At 36.5% G+C, this 27868-nt stretch overlaps 3 protein-coding genes across 4 annotated transcripts; all 3 read left to right on the forward strand.

Annotated features, from left to right (window-relative positions):
• The first annotated feature begins 3572 nt into the window (after positions 1 to 3572).
• Positions 3573 to 6352, forward strand: hoxa11a (homeobox A11a). Of its 2 annotated transcripts, none has more exons than XM_079830108.1 (2): positions 3573 to 4278; positions 5086 to 6352. In XM_079830108.1, exons 1-2 carry the CDS (start codon positions 3657 to 3659, stop codon positions 5316 to 5318), a joined length of 855 nt encoding a protein of 284 aa, XP_079686234.1. In that variant the 5' UTR covers positions 3573 to 3656; the 3' UTR covers positions 5319 to 6352. The 2 variants fall into 2 exon arrangements, with proteins under 2 accessions (XP_079686234.1, XP_079686235.1); XM_079830109.1 differs by having other exon boundaries at positions 3573 to 4269.
• An 8515-nt stretch (positions 6353 to 14867) lies between these two features.
• On the forward strand, positions 14868 to 15934 carry hoxa9a (homeobox A9a; the record flags this gene model as incomplete). The annotated part of the gene is made up of 2 exons (XM_079828540.1): positions 14868 to 15408; positions 15690 to 15934. The coding sequence occupies 2 exons, from the start codon at positions 14868 to 14870 to the stop codon at positions 15932 to 15934; spliced, it is 786 nt and encodes a 261-aa protein (XP_079684666.1).
• An 8994-nt stretch (positions 15935 to 24928) lies between these two features.
• On the forward strand, positions 24929 to 27197 carry hoxa5a (homeobox A5a). Its single transcript, XM_079828621.1, has 2 exons — positions 24929 to 25622; positions 26140 to 27197. Exons 1-2 carry the CDS (start codon positions 25076 to 25078, stop codon positions 26388 to 26390), a joined length of 798 nt encoding a protein of 265 aa, XP_079684747.1. The 5' UTR covers positions 24929 to 25075; the 3' UTR covers positions 26391 to 27197.
• The last annotated feature ends 671 nt before the right edge of the window (positions 27198 to 27868 follow it).

Genomic DNA, 27868 nt, shown 5'->3' on the forward strand with positions numbered 1-27868 from the left:
TTACCGCGCTCCTTTTCAAAACACGACTCGAATAAATAACATTATTGCTAAATAGCCCAATCAACACACTTCTAATGGTATATTACTATATATAACTATAAACTCAAATTCAAACAAATTATCTCAACACAGAAAAAAACTAAAATGCGCTCCATGTGGTAAAACGTTATTAAATTGATTTTGTTCTAGTCAAAAACAACATCGCTGAATATCTCAACTACTGCATTATGTAACAAAAGTAATAACTCTTTTAGGTTACAGTTTATATTATCTTAAACTTGCAAAAGTTATTTACAATGCGCGCGACTCTTAAAGTCCAATGTTGTTTTGCTTTAACCCTTTTAAACAAATAGTTTATTGTGCAAAGGCCTACATGTTTTAATCATGAATTTACTGCATTCTCAGCCAGTCCCTGGTTTGTCGTGCACTTTCAAAACAAATTTCTTAGACAATATATATTTTAAATGCAAAAAATACAGGTTTTAAGCGTTTGCATAGCCTGCTACGCATCAGCTAACGTAGATAACAAAGGAGTTAATCAGTGAATTTAAGTCCGTTGTTTTTAGGATGTTTGTGTAGTGCAAGTTGCATGCCAGTCTCAAAAGTCGTTGTAATTTACTTCCAAATAATGTCCAAATCTTTTAGAATTATTACTATCTTGGTATTCTTCTTCTTTTTTTTTTTTGGAATATACAAAGTAAAGAAACACCAAATTGCATTATTTTGCGTTATTTACAATTGTTTGACGACAATAAAGCAATATTAATTTTATTATTGTTGTTGTTAATTGTTGTGTAGGCTACATTACAGTGTTGTTTTAATCATCGTTTAAAAATTGGCAATGTAGGCCTAATTGTAAACGAAATTTTCGTAAAGGCTACTGCATGCATTTTAACAAATAGGTATTTTACAAATAAGTCATTTGTAATCTAATTTGTGATTAATTGCAGACCATTCTCCTCCCGCATGCCCAAACAAAAAAGCAAAGGGCTCATTAACTGTTCTGCTGATGTGCTTTAGCAACAAATTGCTCTTGCAATGTGTCACTGAAGTTCTAATGGGGATTTCAATATAACTAACAGTTTAGTACTTAAAAGTGATATGCATGTGGGATCGGTCACTCCATACAGTTCCATATCCAGCTTGGCTGGAAAAAAAAAACATGTTTTTTTATTTTATTAGATTAAATTATTATAGCTTCACAGTGATTATTCTTATAGGCATATTTACCATTACAGTTACTTAAAAACGGTATGGTGCTGCGAGTGATTTAGGCCTATTATAGCTATTATTGTTATGAAGTGGAATGTGTGTGAGAGACTGTAGGCTATGCAATTTTATTGGGAGGTTTCGTTCTTTTTATTCTCAAGTGCCTGTTTTTTCCCTTGTCACGTTATTTTGCTTTCTGTCGTTCCCTTATGTGATAGCGACGTTTGTGAAACTCCATCCGGGGCATAGAGTGGCTTGCGTGGCGTTTGTTGTTCATTCTCTTTTTCAGACTTGCGCGGTGGGCGGTAGCCCGTCCCCGTCCCCCTCCCCGAACTTGAAGTCGACCCTGAGTGAGGGGGTGCGGGCCGCAACACCAGACTAGACATAGATGCACTGTGGAACAGAAAGCCAAAAGCGTAACAGAATGACATAACGTTAGGCTATATAATATCAAATTGATACAATCTGATACAAAAGTTAGGCCTATATAGCCTAAGGATTGCTGGATAGGACTATTAATGTCCATTTGGCATTATATCCTATTATTCTTATTATTTCAGTCCATGGTCCTGCTAAATAGGCTATTATTCTGTCTAATATTACTTTGCTCTGAAACTGTAGCGCTTCCCTATAGAGTTGTTACTTACTTTTTGGAGTACAGATAAATCGTTGTCTTTATCTGAGGTATGCGTCAGTGCTACCCAGTCATCTTGGTTGAGCAGTTGTGTTAAAAAAATAAAACGATCTAAAAGGGGGTCGCTCTATAGATCGTACAAATTTCATTTAAATCTCTGCTTCCCCATCGCAGGTTTCTGTTGTAGCCTACCCTGATCCCAAATTACTGCTGAAACCTTCCCAGCACACAGCGCGGAATTTGTCATGAGTTAAAGAAGAGGCGGAGCGTCTGGTCTCGGGGCCACCGATTTTGTGTTTGTGTCATTCTTCTGTTTGCCATGAAGAACCTATATTAATGGTGGTAATAGAATCGTATAATCATAATATCTTAAAAAGCCCGACAATCACGCCGTGCAAACATAAGAACGTTGCACTAAACGAGGCTCGTGTTACTCACCTCCCTCTGGGTTCCACGGAGGCATATGGTACAAGGGGATTAAGGGTAATGCGTTGTGGAAAAGCGAGGCCTTTACCGGCCTAATCCAGGTCTAAAGCCTACGGTTAAACTCGTTTATTCTTGGGCCTTTCAAGAAGAAAATACTGTTTCATACATAACATATACTTAGAGAAGCTTGCCAAAACAAAATGTCACACACATGACAAAACAATACCAAGGTTCTGAAAATGTAGATAGTTGCCAGAATTGTGTTAGACCTAGCCTATATAAAATAAGGTACCGGTAGATATGGTTGAATTCTTGATTGAAGTTTACATTATCTAGGCCCATCATTTATTTAGTAGACCTGCCCAGGTGAAAAAGACATACTATTAATCGTATTAAAATGCATTATAGTATATTTGTATTGTATTAAAAACATACTCAAGTACATTTTTAATGTATTTAATAGTAGGCCTACGTATTTTTCACCTGGGTGTGTCAGTGTCAAAACTTTATATTCGCGTTAACGCACAAAGTGGCCGCGGTGATGCGCATTTGAAGGTTCGCTAGTCCTTATACATTAATTGGACTTGGAATGAGAATTGAAAAAAACTGAACAGAGAAGTAACCATCTAATTATTACAAATAATCGTGTTCAGATTTATATTAATCATTAACGGTCAAATGTAATGCTATCACTGCTCGCATTTTGTTGTGTCAAATAACTTTATAAACACAATAAAAAATATGATTGAAAGACTGTAAGGTTTAGTGAATATCCTTCTAAATTCTGGATTACAGAAACCATCCACTTTTCTCAACAGCCTTTATATCAAAAGACGCGTTTGCTTCTTTTTGATGCCGTTTGTGTTATAATTGCTCGCTAGCATTCTTTGCTATAAGTCACAAATGTGTTCCTAACTTATAAACTTGTGCGAATATAGAATAGGCTACTCTGACTTTATAACCTTTTTATTTTGTAGAATTTTATTTAGAAAACAGTAATACATATAACGTGTATTTTTCAGTCTAAAATATATTCAAACATCCCTGTCAATCGAACACAATCGTGATTATTTGATTTGTTGTTTTATCTTCACAAACTAGTTTTCACAAATACATTAATTTAGTTTAATCCATACGTAATTCAGAAACGGATAGCTTTCTCGTGGATATACAAACAGTGAGCGAGGATCTATCAATGTCTTTTCTAGATCACGTGACCATGGCCTCAGTTGGACTGGACAGAGATGGATTTCCACGTCATCTTACGTCTCAAAATTTCTGCCTCTAGATACCTCTACAACGCGGGTAAAGAGGCACGCGCACATGAGAGCATGTTGTGGGCGTTGCGTAGGTCTCGCTAGCCCAAGCTAGAAGCTGCGCGGGTACAATGATGGATTTTGACGAGAGGGTTTCCGTTGGCTCCAACATGTATCTGCCCAGCTGCACTTATTACGTTCCGGGTGCTGATTTCTCCACGTTGCCCTCTTTCCTATCTCAAAGTCCGTCTTCTCGTCCTGTCACCTACTCTTACTCCTCTAACTTGCCTCAGGTACAGCATGTCAGGGAGGTTACATTCCGTGACTATGCTATTGAAGCGTCCGGTAAATGGCCTCACCGGGGTCCACTGGCTCAGTGCTATCCGTCGGAGGACATAGTACACAGGGAGTGTTTATCAGCGGCAACGACAGTTGGTGAAATGTTCCCCAAGAATAATGCATCTGCGTATTATCACTCTACATCGAACTCGACCTCTGCGCACAATTTCTACGGCAGTGTTGGAAGAAACGGGGTGCTTCCTCAAGCATTTGACCAGTTTTTCGACACCGCTTACGGCGGCTCGGACAGTGTAGCGAACAGCGACTATGCAGCGAGGGATAAAATGCACTCCACCAAACAGCCAGCACCCGCGCCAGCGCCGGAGCAGGACTCCGAAGGAAAGGATCGACAGGAGACCAGTAGCCCCGAATCTTCTTCCGGAAACAATGAGGAAAAGACTAGCGGTGCGAGCAGTAAGTGAGCTCAGGGAGACTGTCATGCGAGAAAGTTTGCAATCTTGCCGCTCCTGTTAAATTTTTATATGCTGTTTTATAAGCGTATAAGGTTTATAGAGGGCCTGAGATTTTCCCAACAAAACCTAGGCTACTTATAAACTGTGAGAATCACGTGCTTGGAATTGAAATTGGCCATGAAAAGACTCAAAGCTAGCGCAATTTTAACTTGAACTTTAAAATGCGTTTAAGTGGCCGCAGTGATTTCAGAGGATTGCTTACAACAATCAGAGTAATAAGCTTCTCGTATGTCTCTGGTAATTAATTAATGTTTTTTTCCCCAACTGGTTTAAAAAGTAAGAATATGCTGCTATTATATATATATATATATATATATATATATATATATATATATATATATATATATATATATATATATATATATATATATATATATATATATATATATATATATATAAAACAACGCTTTTGATAGAAAATATGTTCAAATGTATCTATTGTAGATTAAATGAAACGATTCCACTTATTGTTTTTGTATTTAATAATAACACTGACAGCCATATTATTATTATTAATAATGATAATATAAAAATAATGTCATGTGTCATATAATAATATACCTATGTAATAAATGATATATGCCTAATGTTCGTTTATATTTATATATTTTACAACCTCAATAACCTTAAATAATATTTTATATATAACATTCTTGCCTTTCATAATCTAAATTTAGAGCAATGATTATTTATTTTATTCATTCATTCGTTCGTTCGTTCGTTCATTCATTCATTCATTGTCTCTTAGGTGGACCCAGAGTTCGCAAGAAGAGATGTCCTTACACTAAATTTCAAATTCGGGAGCTCGAGAGGGAATTCTTCTTCAGCGTGTACATCAACAAAGAGAAACGACTTCAGCTCTCACGGATGCTTAACCTCACCGATCGCCAAGTGAAAATATGGTTCCAGAACCGGCGCATGAAGGAAAAGAAACTAAATCGGGACCGGTTACAGTACTACAGTACCAACCCACTGCTCTAGGACAAGGAAATAACAACAGATCCAAATATACAACAGCTGCACTAATGAGATCACATAAGAGACGTTATATAGACTCTCAGCGGTTAACTTCAAGTTCGTGATAAGGCACCATTCACGTGTATGAATTACAGAGCGCATATATGACATTTAAATTCACATAATTTAAGTACGGATTGTTTTATGATTGTAATAGACAAAACGTAAACTATTTTGTGGTGAACAGAAATGATTGAATTATAAGCTCGTGATACACACTAAACAAGTAGGCTACTTCTCTCTTTGCTTTTATGATGGAGACGCGGAGATTGAGAGCAAATGGCTGAAATATATTGGTCTAAAAAAAGAAAGACTTTTGACAGGCCATTCGTATGGCTTGTTAATTTGTGTGGAGGAATGTTGTACAGGTTGGCCTAATGACTTTGGTGTGACCAAACAGAAGAAAAACTGCGAGAAGCAGACTGCTCCCATGTTCCCGAATTATTTATTTGATTTGCCAGCAAATGGAATTTCCACCATCGTTGTTAGTAAACCCATTAAGCAATAACACTTTCTTCTACTGCCGTCTCGGGATTGTAAATTTAAACTCATTACAAGCAATTACGTACTGATTAGCCTATATTCTGATCATCAAAAGTTTTCACTTGGTGCAAACTCTGAACAAAGAGACAATAAGCTCATTGACTGCACGGAAAACATGCAAACTCGCTGAATCGCATCCCAGTCATAAACAACATTTCCGGACTCGAATAAGGTCATCTTTAAGAAGTGGACTCTTCCATTCTCTCATACTTAATAGGTACATAACTGTTTTTACAATACAATTATTTGCCCATGTTCTACTACCGCGATGAACAATGGGTTAAAATAAGATTTGGCCGATTGTAATCCAGAAAATCATCTGTTTAACATGCATTTCCTAAATTAAATAACCAAAGAGGTACAACGTGTATTTGTAGTACGCCGTTTTCTTATAATTGTGTACATATAGGCAACATTTTGCATGAGCATAAAGATGCGCATTATGTGCATTTATGAAAAACAATGCTTTTTTGTTGTTGTTGTTTTTTTCTCAAGAACTCTCTCTGACCATGGGATAAAGCAATTGTTACCTGACATTTTTACCGTCACAGTGGTTACAGTATTTGCAGTTATCATCTGAATGTTTATTATGGCCATACTCGTTGCGTTCATATATGGCAGCCTACGAACAATAAACTAAGTCAGAGGGAGAGAGAAAGTAGAAAGTATAAGAGAGGGGGAGAGAAAGACTGAGCTTTATGGTTGCATGCTGCAGAGCGACTTGGCCTGGCTGGCGCATCCTTTGAGGCGCTAAGGTATCCGCCTAATTACGGGGACATCCTCCTTGTTGCTTCAGCAACACGACCATAAACGCTGTCTGTGTCTGGAGCATTTGGGCAATTGCAGTGTGGTGCCATAAACTGTCTGAGAACCAAGGTTATTAGCCACGATTCCAAGGGGACAGAGGCAAAGCGATATTGAGGGGCGGCTTTAAGAAGTGCTCTTGCTCTCTATCTGTTTTATTAATTTAACGCCCTTTTTTGTGTTCCTGACGCGCGTTGTGCTGTTTCATCTGTTTTATTTTCTTTTTGAATTTTTTTTCAGTCTATATTTATTTGCAATGAAAACTGTTCCATCATGAGTAGGTTCAAACGGCCTCCATTGGGAGGCACTCGTGAGACCAATGTCATGGCCGTGGATCATCGACTGAACATTTGCAGACTGAAATCTTTTAAACGTCTTTGGAAAATCTTTGAAAAGCGATGCTTTTGATCATTTTATTGCATGTGACTTTCTAGGTCTATTCAGAGTCCAACGGGTTCGGCGAAACATACCAAATTCTACACAGGTGTTCCAATCGATCTCCCTTACATTCAGCAAGTCACTAAAACATTCCACACCGTTAACTGCCTGGATCAGAACACGCATTAAACGTCTACTGTTCTTATTATATTAAATATGATATTGTAAAATATGAGGGTATTCAAATTTCACTTTTACCACGGAATCAAAAAGTGTATGCTCCGTCGTTTAAAAAAAACATTAAGGATATACGAATGCGTTTTCGCTTATATCTTTAAGCAAAATTATTTGATTTTTTTTTTTTTTTCAAAAATGGTTAAGCTAATTTCTTGCCAGCTGTAATCAGTGATTTATTGTGGCCTCAGAAATTATGTGCATCGTCCATTCGAGCTTTCAACGATTGAACATTAACGGGAGAATATAACAGAGTATGCTGTCTGCACATCTTTTTTCTCTCCCGTTGACAAACTGCATTATGTAATTTAAAATGGTGTTTATAATTGTGATACATGATCGCGACTTTCCGCAAGAGGGATTCAGTAACAGCATGAAAAGTAGAGAGCAGGCGAACGGATAGTATTACAGTGCATGTGGACTATTTGTCTCTGGTGCAAAATAAATGCTTCCGCTGATAGCAATAAAATTAGAGATTTTTGTTCTTGGGTTTCTCTTTCAGCGAACTCGATCTTGGGAATAAAGAAACGTGCAAAGGGGCCGAGTTAATCTGACATTTCAACTTTGGCAACTAAAAGATCTATCAAAGATAAGATTTAGATCTTCTAATATTAAAAAGGAATAGTTCAAAACTGTTATTTTGATCAGGACTGAAATAGTAATTCTTGTATGTGCATGTTTGTCCCGAAACTAAGCCTACTTGATTATTAGACCTATTTATTTTCCATAGTCTGCAATAGTCTAACCACTCATTACATAGGCTACGATACATTTCCAGAGGTTAGTGTCTTAAGATGGTGTATTGTCTGTACTTAAGAGAAACAATACAATAATAATAATAATAATAATAATAATAATAATAATAATAATAATAATAATAATAATAATAATAATAATAATATTAATAATAGTAATAATAATAATAATAAAATGTATATAGGCCTAGCCCTATCACCAAACTAAATGTTTACAGTCAGAGCATAGTAGAAAATGAGTGGAGAAGGAAGAATGAACACGATAATAAAGCAATAGACCTATTAGTTAATTTAATATCCAAAGTTCCTTAAATTACTTACACTGTTGCATTAACTTAATAAAGGTTCATTATAAGGGTTATCGCCCTTATTTTTATTATTTTATCAATTTTAAAACAACTTAAATTAAAATATCGAGAGGATATATATATATAAAGGGTCATATGGTTGGATTTATGATTGTCTTTAAACGATAAATCCCTTTTTCACGTTTCACGTCAACTTGAATTTGAACAAGCCAGTGTCAGCGTCAATCGGACTGCGTGTATTTTGCAACCCAAGAAACATGGTGTTGTCAGTGTTTTGTTCTGGCACTTTGTAATTTGTGCACCAGAAAGTTTGTCCCAAACGTAATTCTATAAATAGGTAATATTAATTAAAGAATTTAAAGACCTATTTTATTGTTATAACACGCATGCTGTAAACTGACTCTCCCGATTTGGAGCTAGGCCTACATATTTTAAAATAATGTCGAAAATTCGGTCGGTTTTAAGCTTTGTGTATTTCTTCAAACACCGAGGATGAAAAAAGTTTGTAGCAATCCGCAATTTCACACATACACACGTTTAACTCTACTTCTAGAATCTAGCCGTCACACATGGTCTCCTCTGCAGTCCAAAAGTTGCTTCTGCTGCTATACAGACAGGTGACGAAGGCCTGGAGGGGGTGTGGCTTTGTGTTTCTAGGCTTCCACTGGGTGAAATGTGCGCACGGAATTGAACGAGGGCACCTTATTACATTCAGTTTGTCAAACGAAGTAAATGACCGCCCATCATTTCTCATCTCCAAACACTTTCGGGTAATGGCGTGTCCAGTCAGCGCAAAAAGGAGTTAGCATGATTTGGATTCCTTAATTAATAAGCGGACTGAACCTGGCCGGTTGACCAGAAACAGCAGCTGGAGTTTAGCATCTGACTTGGAAGATTCTTACAACCCAACGAAACTAAACAAATAGGGCTGCCCAAACCATAACTGTGACCATGGGGTGGCGATGTGGTTTGCAGCTCGTGTCACATCCTTAATAGATTTTACCTCTGTCCTCAGGACATCAAAGAAGACGGGTACGTTGTTCGAGTAGCGGAAGTGCACTAAAGAAGCAGCCATCCTCAGTGAGTGAGCATTATGGTTCACGGGATGCGTCGGACTTATGCTAGGATCCGACAACTTTATCTTGCAGGGATTAGATACTAGGCCATATCAAACGTGGACCCCTGTCTCTACTGCAGTAGCTGCTAGCAGGCTACAGTATTATCAAGGGAACAAGATGGAGATGGTCCAGTTTTGTCAGAACGCCAGATGACAACGAAGAGGCACAAGAATCAAAGCACGTTCGGGAAATATATGAAGCCTATACATAACCTGATACGGTGTGATCGGTGTATTGTGACAAAGGTAAGGTAATCCGTTTTTTATAGGTCTTCTTTCTTTACACTTACAGCCATTAATGTATGAACCTGGTGCAGAATCTAAATTAATTAAAGTAATATAGATATAGCCTATTTTCTGATATTTCGTTTAAGAAAAAGTCATAAACAACAAACATATAGGTAAATTGCTATAGGTATCTGTATGGCTTAAGAAAAAAGGTTTAGATACTAAACTGTGTCGAAAGAGTGCGGTGTTAAATAATTATGTGCTATAATGAACTAGGCTATTAAAATAAAATATATTTAAAAGGGTCACTTTTGGTTAAAACTATTCTATAATAAATCTATACAGAAATGAAGATCAACTCTATTCATGCTACTAGCCTATCAATACAGGCAAATATTGAAGATTGTTTATTTTAGTGCTTATACTCCAAATCGTGATCTCAAATATTGCTACTTTGTGTTTAATTTTTATATTAAATGAATATCGGGTACTGAATATACGAATACCGATTAGGCTGAATATCTGAAACAACACACATATTTTATTATGTCGACCATGAAACAAACTGCCCCATTCCACTGTCCCCATTGTGCTTTACTAATTCTATATCTCGTATAGGAAACCATGTTGGAGTGTTCAACAAACTGGCTAACGGAAGACTTCCCGGAAGAAGCGCTGTCCTTGTGCTAAACAACAAACCTTAGAGCTGGACAAGAGGTTCCCCTACACTCTAGACTAGAGTAGTAGCTATGTACTTGACTCAGGAGCGCCGCCTAGAAATCGGCTGCAGTGTGCACCTGACCGACATTCAAGTCAAATATAATTCCCCCGAACAGCTATTTAGAATAGAGAAATGACCCGCGAAAAGAGAATCTTCGAACTCTAGCATGTTTATGAGAATTCCATCGACATTTTTTTATACTTGTTTTGTTCGAAATTTTAACTTATTTTATATGATGAAATCAGTTTATTTTGGGGGAACATGTAGTTCATATACCAACGTATGGAATGTAAACGATTTCTCTTTGTTCTTGCCATAGGCAATACACATGTTAGCACCCGGCATTCTGAAAAAAAAAATGTATAGGGCCTAACTGAAGATTATGTTGAAATGAATGTATTTTTTATTTAATGGCATGTAGCCTATTATTTAAGAATCATGTAGCAAATAGCCTACGTTTAAATATTCTGAAACCGTGCTAGCACGTACAGGCGCTTTACTTTTTTTATTATTTTTTTGTAGCTATGCCTACCATTGGATAGATGGCTATCTATCTATCTATCTATCTATCTATCTATCTATCTATCTATCTATCTATCTATCTATCTATCTATCTATCTATCTATCTATCTATCTATCTATCTATCTATCTATCTATCTATCTATCTATCTATCTATCTATCTTGAAAATACCAATACGAACGACGAATTATGAAATTAATTATAAACGAGACGAAACAGGAAAAAAAATGACTTTGACTTTGGATAGTATAGGCTAGCCTACTAGCTAGCTATGTTGCCAGTTGTCAGTGGGAAGGCTTTATCTTGCCTTTGTGTTTACTTGACATTTTCGCTGTGAGAACATAGTGTTTTCAATATTTAATACATTCTAGATTTATTTATTTTTTGCTATGAAGGTTTCCCATTCTCTCTGGCGGAAATGTAGGCTATTTAAACATAGCTACTTCAGCGAATGGCCACAACATAGACAACGTAGTTGGCGAGTTTAGTCCGCTTTTGTGGCATTTTATTGCTGGCTACTTTATGAGGCACGTTGTTTTTCTGAGTGACTACCCTCAGTAGAGACTGGATAGAGGCAGGAATAAAGACGTTCGGATTTCAGGTGCTGGAAAACAGTCAATTTTTGGTACGCCGTTTCAAGGTAATACAGGTAAGGTGCTATTCTGACATTACAAGTATTGGCTGTTACGGAAAATGCATGTTGCTTGATGTAAAAACCAGTAAAGATTAAAGGAAAAACAATGCTGGTGATTTGTTTAGATAGTCTACCATTAGTTGTTGACCCCCACCCCCACCCCCACCCAGACTGTCGAGTGGTTTAGGTAGTTTCATGTTGTTGGGATTGTATAATTAAACCCTGCGACACGAAACTGTCTTAATTGCCCCAGTTTCATTCGTCAGTAACCCACGATCTCTACCTAGCAGACATCTAAACAGACCCAAAGCATTTCAGTTATCAGTAGGCTATACATTTTACAGCCTCATTTTTTCAGTTGTACGAAATGCAACTTCCTTTTGATCATAATCGCCAGGAGTTGTTTGGTTTTTTTTCTTTATCTCTCCTAGTGAACCGGACTGATGGCAGACACTGATTTGTCCAACCCGATCTCACGGCAATTCGTACATATTTTACGAGGTGGCTAATTCGTACGAATTTGTACGACCTCACTCGTACGAATGTGTACGATTTTTGCTAATTCGTACATATTTGACGAGTTGACAAATTCGTATGAATTCTTACGAATGACCTACCTCAAACCCCGCCCCTAAACCTACCCGTCACTGGGGTTTAGACAAAACGTACAAATTCGTACGAGTGAGGTCGTACAAATTCGTACGAATTAGCCACCTCGTAAAATATGTACGAATTGGTCGTGAGATAGCGTTGGATTTGTCTTATTGAATGTTGACAAGGCCTCGGTTATGTCCAATACACCGCATTCGGCCACGTCTGTTGTAAACAACAGCGACCTCGGTGGCGTTCCACTGAGCTAAAGAAATTGTCTTCCTGGCTTCCGTCTAGCGCTGTATAAGTGGCTGAACACAAAAGGCAAGACTGGCTTTATGGTGGCACTCCAGTACAGCTAAAGGGACTAAAAAGCATGAATAGCGCCTATGGTAAAACTCGGTTGTGTTAACAAACACCCTATCGCAGTTTACGGCCTCAAATGGCCATGCTGTTTCCGTCTCTTTCTCTCTCTCTCTATCTCTCTATCTGTCTCTTTCTCTCGCTCTCTTTTTTTTGTTTTGTTTTTTGGGAAAAGTAGTGGTGTTTCCTGCTGTAAAACCCTTTTGGTAATCACTGGTGGACTACTAAACAGTGTGAACAACTATTTAATTATTTAAAAATATATATTATTTGTTTTTGATATAGACTTTTTTCTGCATTATCATTACTGTACGAGGCTCATAATACTGAGGCGATACACATTAGACTTTCTTTATTTGTACTTATGTCTTTTGAAAATAAACCTGATTCAAAAGTTAAAGAAATAAATGTCACAAAAACTGTATTTAGGCTACTCGTTTTTTTTTACTTGAGATTCCTTGTATTATGCATTTTGTTAATTTTGTTTGCTTTTGCCGTTAAATATTAAACGTGTATTTCTGTTTTTGTTATCTTTTATTTTTTTTAGGCTACCATGATTTATATCTAAAGTATAAATAATTGTAATCCAATGATTGCCGAATTAAACGTACAACAACATTTATAATAATGTATGTGTGTGTGTATATATATATATATATATATATATATATATATATATATATATATATATATATATATATATATATATATATATATATATATATATATATATAATAGTAATATAATAATAGTAATAATAATAATAATAATATAGCATTGTTACTATGGTAACACTAAGAATACGGATTTGTTAACTATATTAGTTAACATGAACTACTAATGAAGCTGATTTTAACTTAATTTCTTAATTGCTCTAACTGCTTCATTTTATTTATTTATTTGTTCCTCCCTCCCTTTGTAGCACTTTGAGATTTTCTTTAAAATGTAAAGTGCTTTATAAATAAAATGTATTATTATTATTATTATTATTTTATTTTTTATTTTTATTAATGCTTGTACAGCATTCATTAATCTTAGTTGATGTTAATCTCAACATTTACTACTACATTTTTAAGATCGAAAGTCTTTAATGTGGACTAACATGAACATGAACATTTTATTAACTAAGGTTAATACATGCTGTAATAATATATTGCTCATTGTTTGTTCATATTAGTTAATGTATTAATTAATGTTAACAAATGAAACCGTATTGCAAAGTGTTACCGTTACTATTTAAAATGTAAAGAGATTAGTTACACTGTTGTTAAAATAAAATGGTTACAATGCAGATTTTTTCATGTAGCCTATTATTATGTACCTGACGACCTGAATTAACAGGGGAACTATGGTCGTCTAACACTTTTCACTTGGTGGTCAGCAGCAAGCTGTTACTACTGGTATATACTATGGTACTGGTATATACTATGGTACATACTGGTATGTATCTAAATAAATGTGTCCTTTTTTGCATTTAAATATACTCTTCACATAGTGGGGATACATTATTCCAAAAATGTTCAGTATGAATGAGAATATACTGTAATGGTGGACTAAACGAAATGACTTCTTATGGGTTATCCAGAATCGTCTGTATTTGCACATTTATTATTACATATCAGATTGAACATGTTGTAGCCAAACAGAAGCCTTAAATGTCTCAGACCAGGCATTACATCCATAAAGAATATGATGAATGTGGGAAAAATGCAATGTGAACGGTAATACATTAGCCTAAATGAACTATTATATTAACGATCAACTCGATCGAATAAAGACAAATGGTTATAACATTCAAAGAGACTTTGTACAGAAAATGTAAGGGTCACATAAAATATGAAAGCGCTTTTATTAATGAATACTAATATTATTAATGAAAATAATAGCATAGTGTCAGTTTGCTATGTTACGTGTTACGTTGTACATTTCTGACAATGTCTCCTTCCCATGCCTTTTGTCTGAAGAAAGTAAAAAAAAAAAAAAAAATAATTTGGTAGATATTTATTTCTTATAGCTTATTCGATTGTTGTTTTTATAGGAAGTTTAATTGGAACCAATGCAACATTTTTTGCTTTTTTATTTATTTGAGTATTTTTACAGAAATTCCATAGATTTGTTTTATTGCGCTGTCCCAATGGTCACGTGTGTGCCTCGCCCAATGAAATGGCAGTTTGCTCTCAACTTATTAGCTGACTGGGGCTTTGCGAGGGGGAAGTTGCCTCTCCGTTTTCACAGATTGTTATTTTGTGAGCGTGTTACTGTATGTGTGTGTTAATGTTTTTATGTGTGTGTATGCATGAGAGTGCGTCCCTGCCATGTCGACATCTGGAGCTGTGACAGGATACTATATTGACTCTCTTGTTATGCCGGACAACGAGGAGACTCGTTTCTCCTCAGGTTCAGGGCTCATTCAGCACAGGCCCTCCGTTCTACCCACAGATCACACAGAGCTCGGTCACTGCACATTCCCGGCAAAGCAACCCGTTTATGGCTCAGGTTGGGGCCATATCCCAACGCATTTCTCCAGTGGTGTACCCTCAGTGTATCAGCCGCACACACAGCCTCCAGTAGCTGGGGATTACGTGCAGTCTTGGCTTTTGGACTCTGCATGTGGGCTGCCTTTCACTGAGCTTCCGACGGTACATCATCACTATCATACCAAACCCGATACAAACAGAACGAGTGATGACGGCACAGAGGCCATTTCACATGCTGTACTCCCTCCGGGAGACTTCATTAACGGAGGATGTTCTACCGACACAGAGGAAGTATCTGGCCGGACTGCTGAGAAGGGAGGCGATATCGAGAAACCGGGCGTTCATCCAGGTAAGGCTGACCAGATGGTGCGATATTTGAGTACAATGACATTACACTTATATTAAGCACTAGCCTATTGAAATTGATACATTCGTATGTAGGCCTATTTAACACGATTCTCGTAGTTAGCTGCAGTAAAATATTTTACAGCGAAACGTTTTACTTTGTTTTTGACGTGATTGTTACGAGGCTTTGAGATATGTTTGCGTATCTGTGATTTAGGCTATGCCATCGTCTGGATTTTATATAGGGTATGAAAACTATTCACTACTCGTTTATGATTTCGAAACCCTCCTTCACATCCCTCTACCTTTCCCCAGACAACCCTGTGTCCAACTGGCTTCACGCGAGCTCAACGCGTAAAAAACGCTGCCCCTATACTAAGCACCAGATCCTCGAGCTGGAGAAAGAATTTTTATTTAACACTTACCTCACGCGTGACCGGCGGTACGAGGTCGCCCGTCTACTGAGCCTCACGGAGAGACAGGTCAAAATTTGGTTCCAAAACCGCAGGATGAAGATGAAAAAATTAAACAAAGATGGAACGAAGAATGACCAAGAATGAAGCACTTCGTGTAGATGAGGATGTGAGATTATAGACTACATCCTTTTACTGAAATTATTGTCGTGGGATTTTACATTAGGTCTTGTGTTATTATTTTCAAGCAAACCATAATTGATCTAAAGCATGCTGGGATCCTGCTGTTTTATTGAATTATGGGCTATTTGTTAGTAATATGTGGATCCATCTTAATGAATACGGCACAAATCCATTTTCAAACGTTCGCTGACGCAGCTTAAAAAAATCTGTAGGCTACTTAATTTAGACCAAATTTATTAGGAATGCATTAACATGTCGGAGCTAAATGTGCTATTCCTCTTCAATTGTTGGTTAATATACCATTGTGTATTTCAGACCGCTAATTAACATATTCCTATGTTCTGTAACTTTTCCTAATTTGAATATCTATATTGGGCCCAGTTTTTATGTAAATGTAATACACTTGAGATCATGTGCTCTTAGATTTTGTTTTAGATTTGACACTACCACTACCTAGTCACTTCACTACCTGTTTGTTTTGAATCGACCAAAATTTTCACGCCATATCAGATGTGATATTGGGTGAAGTCTGCGAACTTCAGGGAACAAGTAAAATTAATGCGCTGTAGATATAAAAGCACTGTAGGGAATTTTACAAATACCTCATGGTCTGTTGACCGTCATCATTTTTTTTTTTTTACTGTATTTTCTCAGATGTAATTTGTGATTTTATTTATTGAATAATAAAAGCAATTCATATCTCCAAACAAGTCTCCCTTCTATTTTGTAGTCCTCCTGACATTTTAAATAGGCTAACAATTAAGTTGAGAGCAATGTAATAAATTGCTTGTATGTAAAGTTTTAATTATGTAATTTTTGATAGTAGCCTATTTCGTAAATTTGCATTTTTCATCAAGGGAATCAAAATATATGCCTATTGAATTTATTTTTTGTAGAATTACTGTAATTATTTTATTTTTGTTCGTTGCAGTTGCTTTATTGTTTGACTTTAATGGATATTATGTAAACAGTCCTAATTTAAAGAAAGATGACGATCGATTTTTATTTAAAGGAGCCGCTGTTTTAGAAAAAAACGTAGCCTGAAACGAGATGTAGGCCTACTAATACTACTACTAATAATAATAATAATAATAATAAGAAGAAGAAGAAGAAGAAGAAGAATTGTGTTCAAACCTTAAAATCTTATACAAACGCTAATATAGGCCTACTGTATAGGCCTACTCGAACCAAAAATGTGTTCTGAGGCGAGGCTGGGCTGGGCAAGTTTGGAGTCGGGGAGAGCAGTCTCGTAGACCGGTCTGGCAGACTAGGTTGTTAGCTGCATGCTGCCATAAAAGACAATTACTGCTATAAGCGTTTATGGTGTGCAAAGCGCTGCGAGGCGAGAGAACGCAACACAACAGAGATATTATGAGACTCGACAGCTGGGCTAAGTGAACAACGCACCATGTGTGCATGAATCTGCGGAATTAAAAGAACAGACCTGTCGTTTTAACTTTGATGAGTTGCTTGGAGTTCGGAGTTCGAGGTGTTGTTTCAGATTCTGTCTGTTTAAACATTTAAACTTTAAAATGTAAATATGAATATGTTAAATTGTATAGGGCCTACTGTAGGCTATAGCCTGGAGGTATAAGTGGCACAGATATAGCGGAAGGACTTAGACTTCAAAGGCCTCCTCGTGGAGACAAGGCAATGAATCGCAGACTCGGCAACAGACATTGGCATTCCGTGTTCAATGGCTTTATTGCCGTCCAGACACAATTAGACCGTTTCCAGAGGCCCGACGCCCATTTGGAGAGGTGTTTTTATTCACTAAAATTAACCTCCGCTTTCAGGGAGACTCGACTTTGTGCACAAAAAAGCCAGCGGAAATAATCTAGTTTTATTGGCCTCTGATTGCAGTTTGTCCTATACGGCACCCTTTGTGTAGACCTATACACGATGAAACGGAGGCGTCAGTGCAAATTCTCATGCAGAAAAAAAGTTTCAAAATCAATACTCACTGATAAAATGAAAATATTTAATATTCTTGCTTTCACTTGCGGAAATTATTTTACCCATAACACAATGTCTAATCGTGGACGTCCAAGCAAAAAAAAAAAAAGAAACTACTCTATAGTTTCCTGCGTTGTTATACATTCTGACCACTTGATGTCAGTAAAACCTCATAATCGCGAAATGTTTTGAGCGGCCCTAAACACGTATTTTATTTCCAATAGCTTCAATGTTCCCGTTTCTTTTTTGATGGTTTAATTTGTTTCATTTTTGTTTGATAAAATAACAAACAAAAAAACCTTGTTGATGCTATTCTCGGTTTTTAATTAGTCACTATAGAAGTATTGAAAGAGATGTATTTCTTTTTCCATTGAAGTATTTTAATACAATTCCATATTCTATCCATTGCTTATAGAACATGTCTATTTATTCTGTCGTGACAATCTGTTTTAAAAAATAACCCGCAAAAAAACGGGTACTTTTTGAAACACATGTTGGATTAAACTACCCAGCTACGGTTATAAATGCATTTCGGCACACAGCCTTCCTCAGAGTTTAATCGTGTTGGAAATGCAACAATGTGCTTTTTAAAAAATGTAATCCAAATGTGACCAGCCAAAACAGAAATAAAGGCTTTTTTTTTTTTAATTGTAGGTTACTAGAAGAAGTGGTAAAACGAAGAAGTGCTAACTATATCCCAACCAAGGAGCATCTTCTGTGATTATTATACGAGGTCCTTCCAGCAAGTAGATGTTTTCCTTGGAGCACATTAAAGCAGTGGCATATGAGGAAAAACATTAGTGCAGACCGGAAAAGATCAGTATGTGAAATGCTATATTTAATGTCAGTATTTACGTTTGCAAAGTGACGTCGTATAAAAAATATAGCTACAGCTTTACCTTGTGTCCGCTCCTGTGAAAAAAATGAACACACTCGACCCGACATTTTAGTGTATTATCTGGTTTACATTTAAACATCCTTAAGCTTTTCAGCACTTTAATTTGCACTGATTAACTTGTAGCCTACTTTAAATAAGAGCTTAATATGCTATTATTTGGAATACCCCGTGTTTTATTCGAAAACTTTTTTCGTTTATTTTGGCAAAATTAACTATAGGCATATGTCATACAAGTTGCATACACCTTTTTTTACGTTACGTGTATTCAGAGCACATTTTATAAAAAACATCCTGTAATCTTTATTTTTTCTTAATTTACAATAATGAAATGTAGCTTATACATCGAAATACAAACAGAATACTACAATGTAGTTTTAATTGTAAAAAACTTTTCCTTTTAATGTGTATTTTGAACCTATAAAATAAATGAAACGTTTGTACTTGAAACGCTACAGTTCAGAAACACAAAATAAGAAGGAAAAAAAGAAATAAAGACTATGTAAAGATGTGTTTTGCCAAATCAATGCATTTTAAATACATTTCAGTCAAAAACAATCTAAAGTCTTAGTCTTCAAAGTCTATTTAGTATTTCTATATTTTGAAATACTAATTTTCATAGGAATTGTGATCATTTTCAGCGGTCCATAGACTGATTTTTTTTAGATTAACTGTTTTTGCAAGCTGATGAAAAGGCAAAAGCTGTACTTATTGGCTGTAAGTGCTTGCGGAGTAATCATGTGACTTCATGGGCCCAATGCCAGTGAAGTGGTATTTAATATGAACTCTGGCTATAATGGGATTGTATATCACCCTGGCTCGTAAAAACGACAACAAGGATTCCTATTCAACAACTCTGCAAGATGAAAAAGGTATATGAATTTGAATTAAATTGGAATGTTTGTCAAAGCATAGCTACATAGGCAGCACGCACTCACTCTTCTTCTTCAGCTCTGGACAGAAATGTTGCTTTTGTGTAAAAAAAAAAATATCGTCGTCTATACTGCAGGAAGAAGTGACTTTCTAAAATGTTACTTACATGACATGGTCAAGCTGTGGCTCATCGGGGATTTAGAAAGGACTTGGACATCTCCCTCACCAAATTGATAGGCCTATAGCATGCACGGACAGAACCTGTCGGATGTGTATCTTCAATGAGAAAGCAAGGTATGACTTTCACGTTTGTTTGAGAAAGCTTGTATAGTCTATCTTGTGTATCTTTTACTATTGTGTCAGAGGCTACACAGTCGTGTCCTGTAACTGCATAACATTAAGCCACCGATGCAGCTGTTCATGCATGTGTGAAGTCGTAAACGTCTTAATGTCTTGGGTCTGTGGTAATAAATTAATTACTCACTTACTAGTGTGTCTTAATTTAGAGGATCTCCTACGCGTATCTGGTTGCATAATTGATTTCTCTCTTTGTGTCTGCTTGCAAGATTTATAGCATAGGCTACTCTGTTAAAGAAACCGTGGATTCATATCTCCGATGTTATTGTGGCTTATACTGCAACAGAGGCCTAATATAATGAATCCATTAATAGGTACAAAACCAAGAATCATTTAATTAGACAGGAGCGATTATATCGTCCTTCTAAATGCAGTGTAGGCCTATGTCTCTCTTTGGAGTAATCATGCAGTTTAAAAAATATGAAATCTGTAAATATTTATATTTCTATCATTTTAGGTATTGACAAAGTGTCAGGCCAACATGACATCAACGGTCGGTCTGCGGTATTTTACAAAGCCATATAGACTCAGGAAAGGACACCAAATGTGAAAACTCCTATACACTGTAAAAAAAAATTCAGGTCTCCAATTGAAAATTTTCTAGTGAGTGATCACATCTACATTTTTCAGTTGGCCAAATTGAATTTCTGTGAATTGATGCAATTTAATTCAATTAAAATTCAAGAAATTCAATTTGGCCAACTGAAAATTTTAGATGCATCTAATGTGATCGCTCACTAGAAAATGTTCAATTGGAGACCTGATTTTTTTTTTGTAGGCTACAGTGTATTTGCGCGACCTATTTAGATGCTATTGTCTAAACACGTTTAATCAAATGACCACAACGCGCCATAACATTAATATACGTTTCTAAAATCTGGTTACATAAAGTCTAAACTTAACACCTAAAATGGTAATACAGACACAAAGAACACTGATCGTATTGTGACGGTTTTCCCACTAAATAATACAAAATCTCACATTTTCTCTTGTGAATTAGACTGTATTATGTGTTAAAGTAAAACAAATTGTTGTGGTCTTATCTGTTTTCTCTGTTAAAAAAAAAAAAAAACCCATCTGAAAAGATCAGTTATCCTCCACAATATTTGGATACTTTAAAATCTTCATGTTTCCGTTATAGCCTATAGGCCTATGATTCAAATTTTATTTTAATAAAAAAATATTAGGCCTATTATTATTTTAATAAATCGGTGTCTGTAGGGTTAATTTAATAGCAATATGACAATTCAAACAATTGATTTAAAAAAGTTATAATTATTTATAATTTTTCACTGTAGGCTAATGCTGATACGTAAGTCTTTAGAGTTAAACTACTTTTCATCTGAGCTCCGCCTCTCTGTAAAATGGCGCCTGGCTAAAAACATTTTACCAGCCCCCGCCTCTGTCCTCTTCTCTAGAGAAGCTATAAATCTGTTGTTGTTTATGAAAATTTACTACTTTACCTTGCAACTTTATGAGCTGCCGCTAACTCCTATTGGCTACCAGTTGGTCACGTGTCTTAAGGCCACATGAACGTTAACTTTTTATGTGTATACATCCCTACCCAAAATAGAGCAGCATTCTTCTTCTGACCTTGCTTTGTCTAGCATTCTGTCACCTCCGCTTTTCCACATTATTTCGTCGTTGTTAATTTCTTGTCTTTTAATTTTGAGGTAATATTCTACATTCTCCATCGAAGTGGGCATTGACTGACAGAAAAGAGAAAACTGCTCATCCTGTTTGGCACACTATGATAGAGAAGCTTTCCGAAGATCTGTGAAGTGTTTTTCATCAGCTTTTGTTTCTTGCCTTCGTGGACCAACAAACACTCTGAACGGTAAGGACTTGGGTTGTTTTTGTGCTATCGAACTGACTCTGATGTCAAGGTCCTAATATTGCGTAGCCTAACCTACGTTTTGTGGAAAATTTTAAATTAGGTTTGTTGTTCTGAATGATGATGATTTTGTTGTTTGTTGCTGTTGCTGTCGTTGTTTATTGTCCACTCGATTATGTCTACTGCTGTTCCTTGAAAACTGTAGGGTAGCCTATGTCATATGATATGACTGGCGTTGCAAAAATTGGTCATGTTTTGATTTAAAAAAGGTTATTAGTATTTTCCTATTTGGAGTAGCCTAGGTTTGCATAAGCTATTCGTATTTGAATAAGCAACTGTGAGAGGGTTGTACAATGTCGATATAGCATTTTTTGTAATGTATTATGTTGTAGGCAAGAACTGTGGTGTGGTCCTTGTTTCAGAAAAGTTTAAGGTTTCGAGTAGCCTAGCTAATAATCATTGTCATATAGCGTAATAATAATTGTCATAAGGTTCTGGATCATGTTCTTAAAAAGAAGTCTAATTAGATAATTGAAACGGTACTGCGAATAAGAAATACAGCCTTTTTTTAAATGCGTCTTGTAATTAGGACTTGAAAATCGTCGTAGTAGTGCAAAAGTGCACTGATATAGCCTACATGCAGTCACCTGCAGGACAAGCGCAAAATTACAACGGGTTAACTTAAAACGGGTTATAGCCTTCGTACAATATGCGTTAGACTACAATGCGATTTTTTTTTTAAAATTTTTTTATTATTTGTTATTTCAGCACGTTATAAACACGACTCTAAAATAGCAAGCAAAGCGTATAAATATTCCCAACGCTTTAAAGAGCACACATTCTTATTGGGAATGGGGACCTATAGGATGTTTAATTTATATATAATCTATGAATACAATTCAAAAGAGATGTGTGTAATTCTATAAATCTTCAATTGTGAATGAATGACGAGGTAAATAATGGTACATCAAAACCACCACTAGATGGTGATCTACTTTACTGGCTGCACAAGCAAGTGATTTAAGTTAACTTGTTCAAGCTAATCTGTAAGACTGTAACAAACTGAAATGTGAAGTAAAACGGCAAGGAATCTATCTAGATCCTATATGATACAGCTCAGCTACTTTTAAGCATTACCAGCATTAGCCTACCACTTTACAGAGAATGATATAGACACGGAATTGTGTCAGATTGTCTGAAACATAGTCCATGGAATAGCCCACCAGTTTAGGCAACTTGCATGTTGAATTTCGGACGAATAAGTATAGCCTTAATTATTATTATTATTATTATTATTATTATTATTATTATTATTATTATTATTATTATTATTATTATTATTATTATTATCTTCTTTTATAACGTTTTCGCGCCAGATTTCACAGTTAAACCAGCTTTATCTCACATTTCCATAATTATAGAGGCAAAGCTTAATGAATCCGAAGTTCAGCCAAAGATGTCTGGTTTCTATATGATGGGCTTTTTAGGAACTATCCTTGTGTATTTTAATACGACGAGCACCGTAGATTAGCTCGATCTCTTACGGGAACCGTCCAACAGAACGGCCGGGACTTAAGCGAATATATAATGTATAGCTACTCGTTAATTGCGAGGTTACAGTGTTACAAAAAACGTTCTCATTCATAAGTGTGTGTCCAAGAGCCAGCTACTTTGTCACTGCTTTGCTCTTTTCATCATCATAAGTTCCTGCTATAATGTTATTACTGCATGTTGTCAAGAAAACAGGTAGAACACAGGAAGTTCTATGAAAGTTAGTCTCTTTTTATTTTTACATTGCTTTAGTAGCTATTCAGAGACATTTATTCTCTTATACTCGAAGAAACTGTACTTTCCAAGTGAATGTGCTTATTCCCTATTGGCTATATGTATACATTTTCGCTCTAAAGTCATTGGTCAGCATATTTGAAACATCAGTTAGTCAGTTTTATTTGTGGGGAAAGTAAGTTTGCAGCACAATCACACAGACATCAACGAATCACAGTTGGCATACAAACAACCATAAGTAAAGTGAATTTAATTTAACCTGACCAGCTGGCCATCAATGACACTAAAAGAAGAATTTAAAAAAAAAATTACTTTAGGGACTTTCCATATAGGTAATGGTTTTTATAATGTATAAACATATTCTATCCCCTAATCCTACCCATAAACTTTCACAGAAAACGTTCTGCTATTTTCGATTTTCAAAAAAGATCATTGATGTATAAGCTTGTTTCCTCTTGGGGACCAAAAATGTCACCACAAGGTCAAAAATTACTGGTATTGCCATCTTTGAGGGGACTTTAGTGGTCCCCATAAAGTAGGGATTACCAAGACCACACACACAGATCAACATATTTAACCTTACAATTTCCATATATGTTTTGGGCCACCGATACTATATTAATGAGCGATGATCATGCACCATATGTTAAAATTAGATATATAAGAGAGTGTGGTGTAACTGATACATAACTGAATAGCATGATAAACCACTGTTTAATTTCCTTATATTCCATTTTATTTTGGGTATTCTTATGCTATAGACCCAATATTCAGATAGCATATATTTGGTATTATAGCCAAAAAAAATTGTATATCCTTGTTGGTTGTTTATTTCAAACGTTTAGTTGCATTTGTGTTTGATTCTACTGAATCCATTAGACATTCTGGTGCGTGTTTTGTGTGCAGGTCACGGTGCATTGTTTCAGCAGATACAATTTTTCTACCGCAGAGTCGTTACCCTCTGAATGACCCCATCGTGTGCTTGCCTCCAGTCTGATGGTTTAGGTAGTCCCGCCTTAAACCAGAGGGTGGCGCGCGGCTACAATCTTTAGCAGAGCAAACAACAGCTAGTTCGGCGAAACTCTTGTTGCGCGCTCCCGTGTCCAAACAATTCCACCCTGATTTCCTGCTTACGCGTGAGTTTACCGCTGGAGGTCATGGAATAGGATTTACGACTGGTCAACAAAAACACGTGACTCTAAGCCGTACCCCATATTTGGGAGCCTACGTAAGGGAGCATTAAGTCTGTGTCTCACTCATTTCCATAATTCATCATAAATTGTGCAAGGGTGCAATAGAAGCTCAAAACCATCAAGAGATACAAATCAAACACACACGGCAGCATTGTTCTCTCCATAAAGGTAGTTGTAGTAACTAAAAATAATTATAAGGTAATTGTCAACCAATGAGCTCTTATTTTGTGAACTCATTTTGCGGTCGCTATCCAAATGGCGCGGACTATCCCTTACATAACTATGGAGACCACAGCTCTAGTGACCAATGCAGAGATTCTACGGGCATGCATTCGGGCAGGTATGCTTACGGCTACAATGGAATGGATCTCAGCACTGGGCGCTCTACCACCGGACACTTTCTCTCCTCTGGTGAGCGAACTCAAAGCTACACAGACAGTCCAACTGCGACGCCTGTCCAGTACAATCAACCGGTTACCGCGAACAGCGCTGAGACTTCCTCTGACCCTCTCCCCTGCTCATCCTTGGCCAACTCTCCTGTCAGCGAGCAGTCACACCGCGCCCTGAAAACCTCACTACCGAGCACCGCTGGCTCAGCGACCAACAGCGTCGGGACGGTTCTCAGTCGCGAGGACGTCTCTAAAGCGTCCAGCACTATGGAAGAAGAAAAGCTGCCTGGAAGTGCGCAGACAGCCTCACAGAATGTTTCCGAGGCGCCGCAGATTTATCCATGGATGCGAAAACTTCATATAAGTCATGGTAAACGGAAAACAGAGTTCTGTTTTTTTTATGTTTGTGTTCTGAGTGTTGGAGTAAGGTGTGAATGACCCCCTGTCAAATTACACAATATCAGTTGGGGAAGTCTAATGCAAATACACTAGTTTACTTTGTTTTTTTGGACAGTTATATCGAGACATGTCACCTCCAGTGTGCTGTCATGTTGTTTACTGGTCCAGGTCTCGGAAAACTATTTAAAATAGATTTTATTTTATTAAAATGAAAGAACCTACTTGTATTATTAATTGCCATGTCGATTGTCCATTAAGGAATTGGCTGTGCTATTAAATTCATTATATAAAACTGATTTCATTTGAGATCATTTAAGGGAATTAGACGAATTAAATTTTGTTTTCTGTCCTTGAGAGCGTGTCACGCATGCTTTGAAGATGACATATGTCTTTTCTACCATGTTTTGTGTCGTGCATTACATAATATGTATTACAGTAGTCTACATTAAATTATAGAAGTGAAAATGTCAAACTTTTGTGTATAACAGACAATTTGACCGGACCGGAGGGGAAAAGGCCCAGGACAGCCTACACACGCTTCCAGACACTTGAGCTTGAGAAGGAGTTCCACTTCAACCGGTACCTGACACGTCGCCGACGAATTGAGATTGCACACACGCTTTGTCTCTCGGAGAGACAAATCAAAATATGGTTTCAAAACCGCAGAATGAAATGGAAAAAGGACAACAAATTGAAGAGTATGAATATGGCGGCTGCAGGAAGCGGATACCGGCCCTGAAAATGTGTATATATTGTAAATGTGCATATAACGTATACATTAAATATGTTAGTGTTTCAATAAGTGTGTGTGCGCGCGCGGGTGCGCCTCTGTTTCCTTATTCTAAGTGTGTGTTTTACAAGGGGATGAAGGTTTTTTCCCATTTCACAAAAGAACTTTCCACTGGTCGTGATAGAGTGTTTCGCTCTGTGTTGCTGCCTTTGTAATAATAATAATAATAGTAGTAGTAGGCTAATAATAATAATAATTAAAACAATTCCCCTCTGTTTTTTCATGTAAAGTTGCTAATGTGGATAGATCTTTGCATTATCTTAGAAAAACCACACGAAAGTGTCAATTAATATAACATGTTTTGACGAAAATGCTTTACGTTTCTAAGGTGCGTTGGGTGAGCCAACTTGTAAAAGTATTCGACTCTTGTTAAATGAAGCATAACTTAGATGCAATTTTGTTGTTAGTTTTTATGTTTCCTGGTTTGTAAATATAAATGTATGTATTTTATGTATATGTATTTATTTTAATTCGATATCAAATATCGATTGTATTTAATGCATTGTAATGCTGAAGTAAAATATTTTTTTTTCGTGCTGCTGTCATCTTTGTTTATTGATAAAATCGTTATGTTCAGACTTAACCGTATATTTGTCTTGTCCTCATTTTTATACTTGAATATGTTTGTGATTTACATAAATGTTCAACTCGAATTATTTAATTTCCCTTCTCGTGAAATTTGAATGATAACTGGAAGTGCAGAAAACAATATGGCCAAATCCAATGTTGATAAGAATAAAGTTTTTACCTAATCTCAATGTTTTGTCAGGTTTGTTTTTTTTTGTGTATGTGTGTGAATCAAATAAGTCATGTAGGCTACCACATAGTTGTTTCATTATTAATGTGAGTATTAGTTATATAAAACTGCAAACATACCATATTCCTCTTTCAAAACCTAAATAAAATGTGTAGCAAAATTATTATTATTTTTTTACAGCAATTTGTTTATTTCTGTAAAAGTTTGGGTGGTTCAACAAGTATGAGACGCAGTAATCACTACTTTACTCACCCAATGTGGAAAGGGCACTTATGGTCCCCTTGCCAACTTCTCAACATGAGTATAGGCTATGCGTCCACGCCCAGTGTCTCGTTCTTCTCTTCTCTGGAAATCTGAAAGGGTTTTTAGCGGCAAACTTTACTAGACCCTTTGCCATTCTGGATCCGTGACATTGGCGGGTAAGATAAATAATGAGGTTTGGTCCACGAATTAGATCGTAAAATTCACCCGGAGTGAAACTGCAGATAGGCTCACTGGCCATAAAACAGTCACGTGGTGGCAATTAAAGTCAGTTTTATGGTTTTGGGGAGTCGACATTATATCGCATATAAAGTTTAATCGCACTGACGTGGAGCTTCGTTCTCTTTCTCTGCAGACCTTAGAGGTGTTCATTGACTGCTTACCACAACATCTATTGACACACCAGATT

The sequence above is a fragment of the Gobio gobio genome (assembly GCF_949357685.1).
Source record: "Gobio gobio genome assembly, chromosome: 11".
Classification (NCBI taxonomy): domain Eukaryota; kingdom Metazoa; phylum Chordata; class Actinopteri; order Cypriniformes; family Gobionidae; genus Gobio; species Gobio gobio.

Bases quoted from the DNA above. Each gene is read 5' to 3' on its own strand.
- hoxa11a (XM_079830108.1), top strand. From the start codon at position 3,657: ATGATGGATTTTGACGAGAGGGTTTCCGTTGGCTCCAACATGTATCTG. The intron at 4,279-5,085 runs GTAAGTGAGCTC...ATTGTCTCTTAG, and splicing joins AAAGACTAGCGGTGCGAGCA to GTGGACCCAGAGTTCGCAAG.
- hoxa5a (XM_079828621.1), top strand. From the start codon at position 25,076: ATGAGCTCTTATTTTGTGAACTCATTTTGCGGTCGCTATCCAAATGGC. The intron at 25,623-26,139 runs GTAAACGGAAAA...TGTGTATAACAG, and splicing joins AAAACTTCATATAAGTCATG to ACAATTTGACCGGACCGGAG.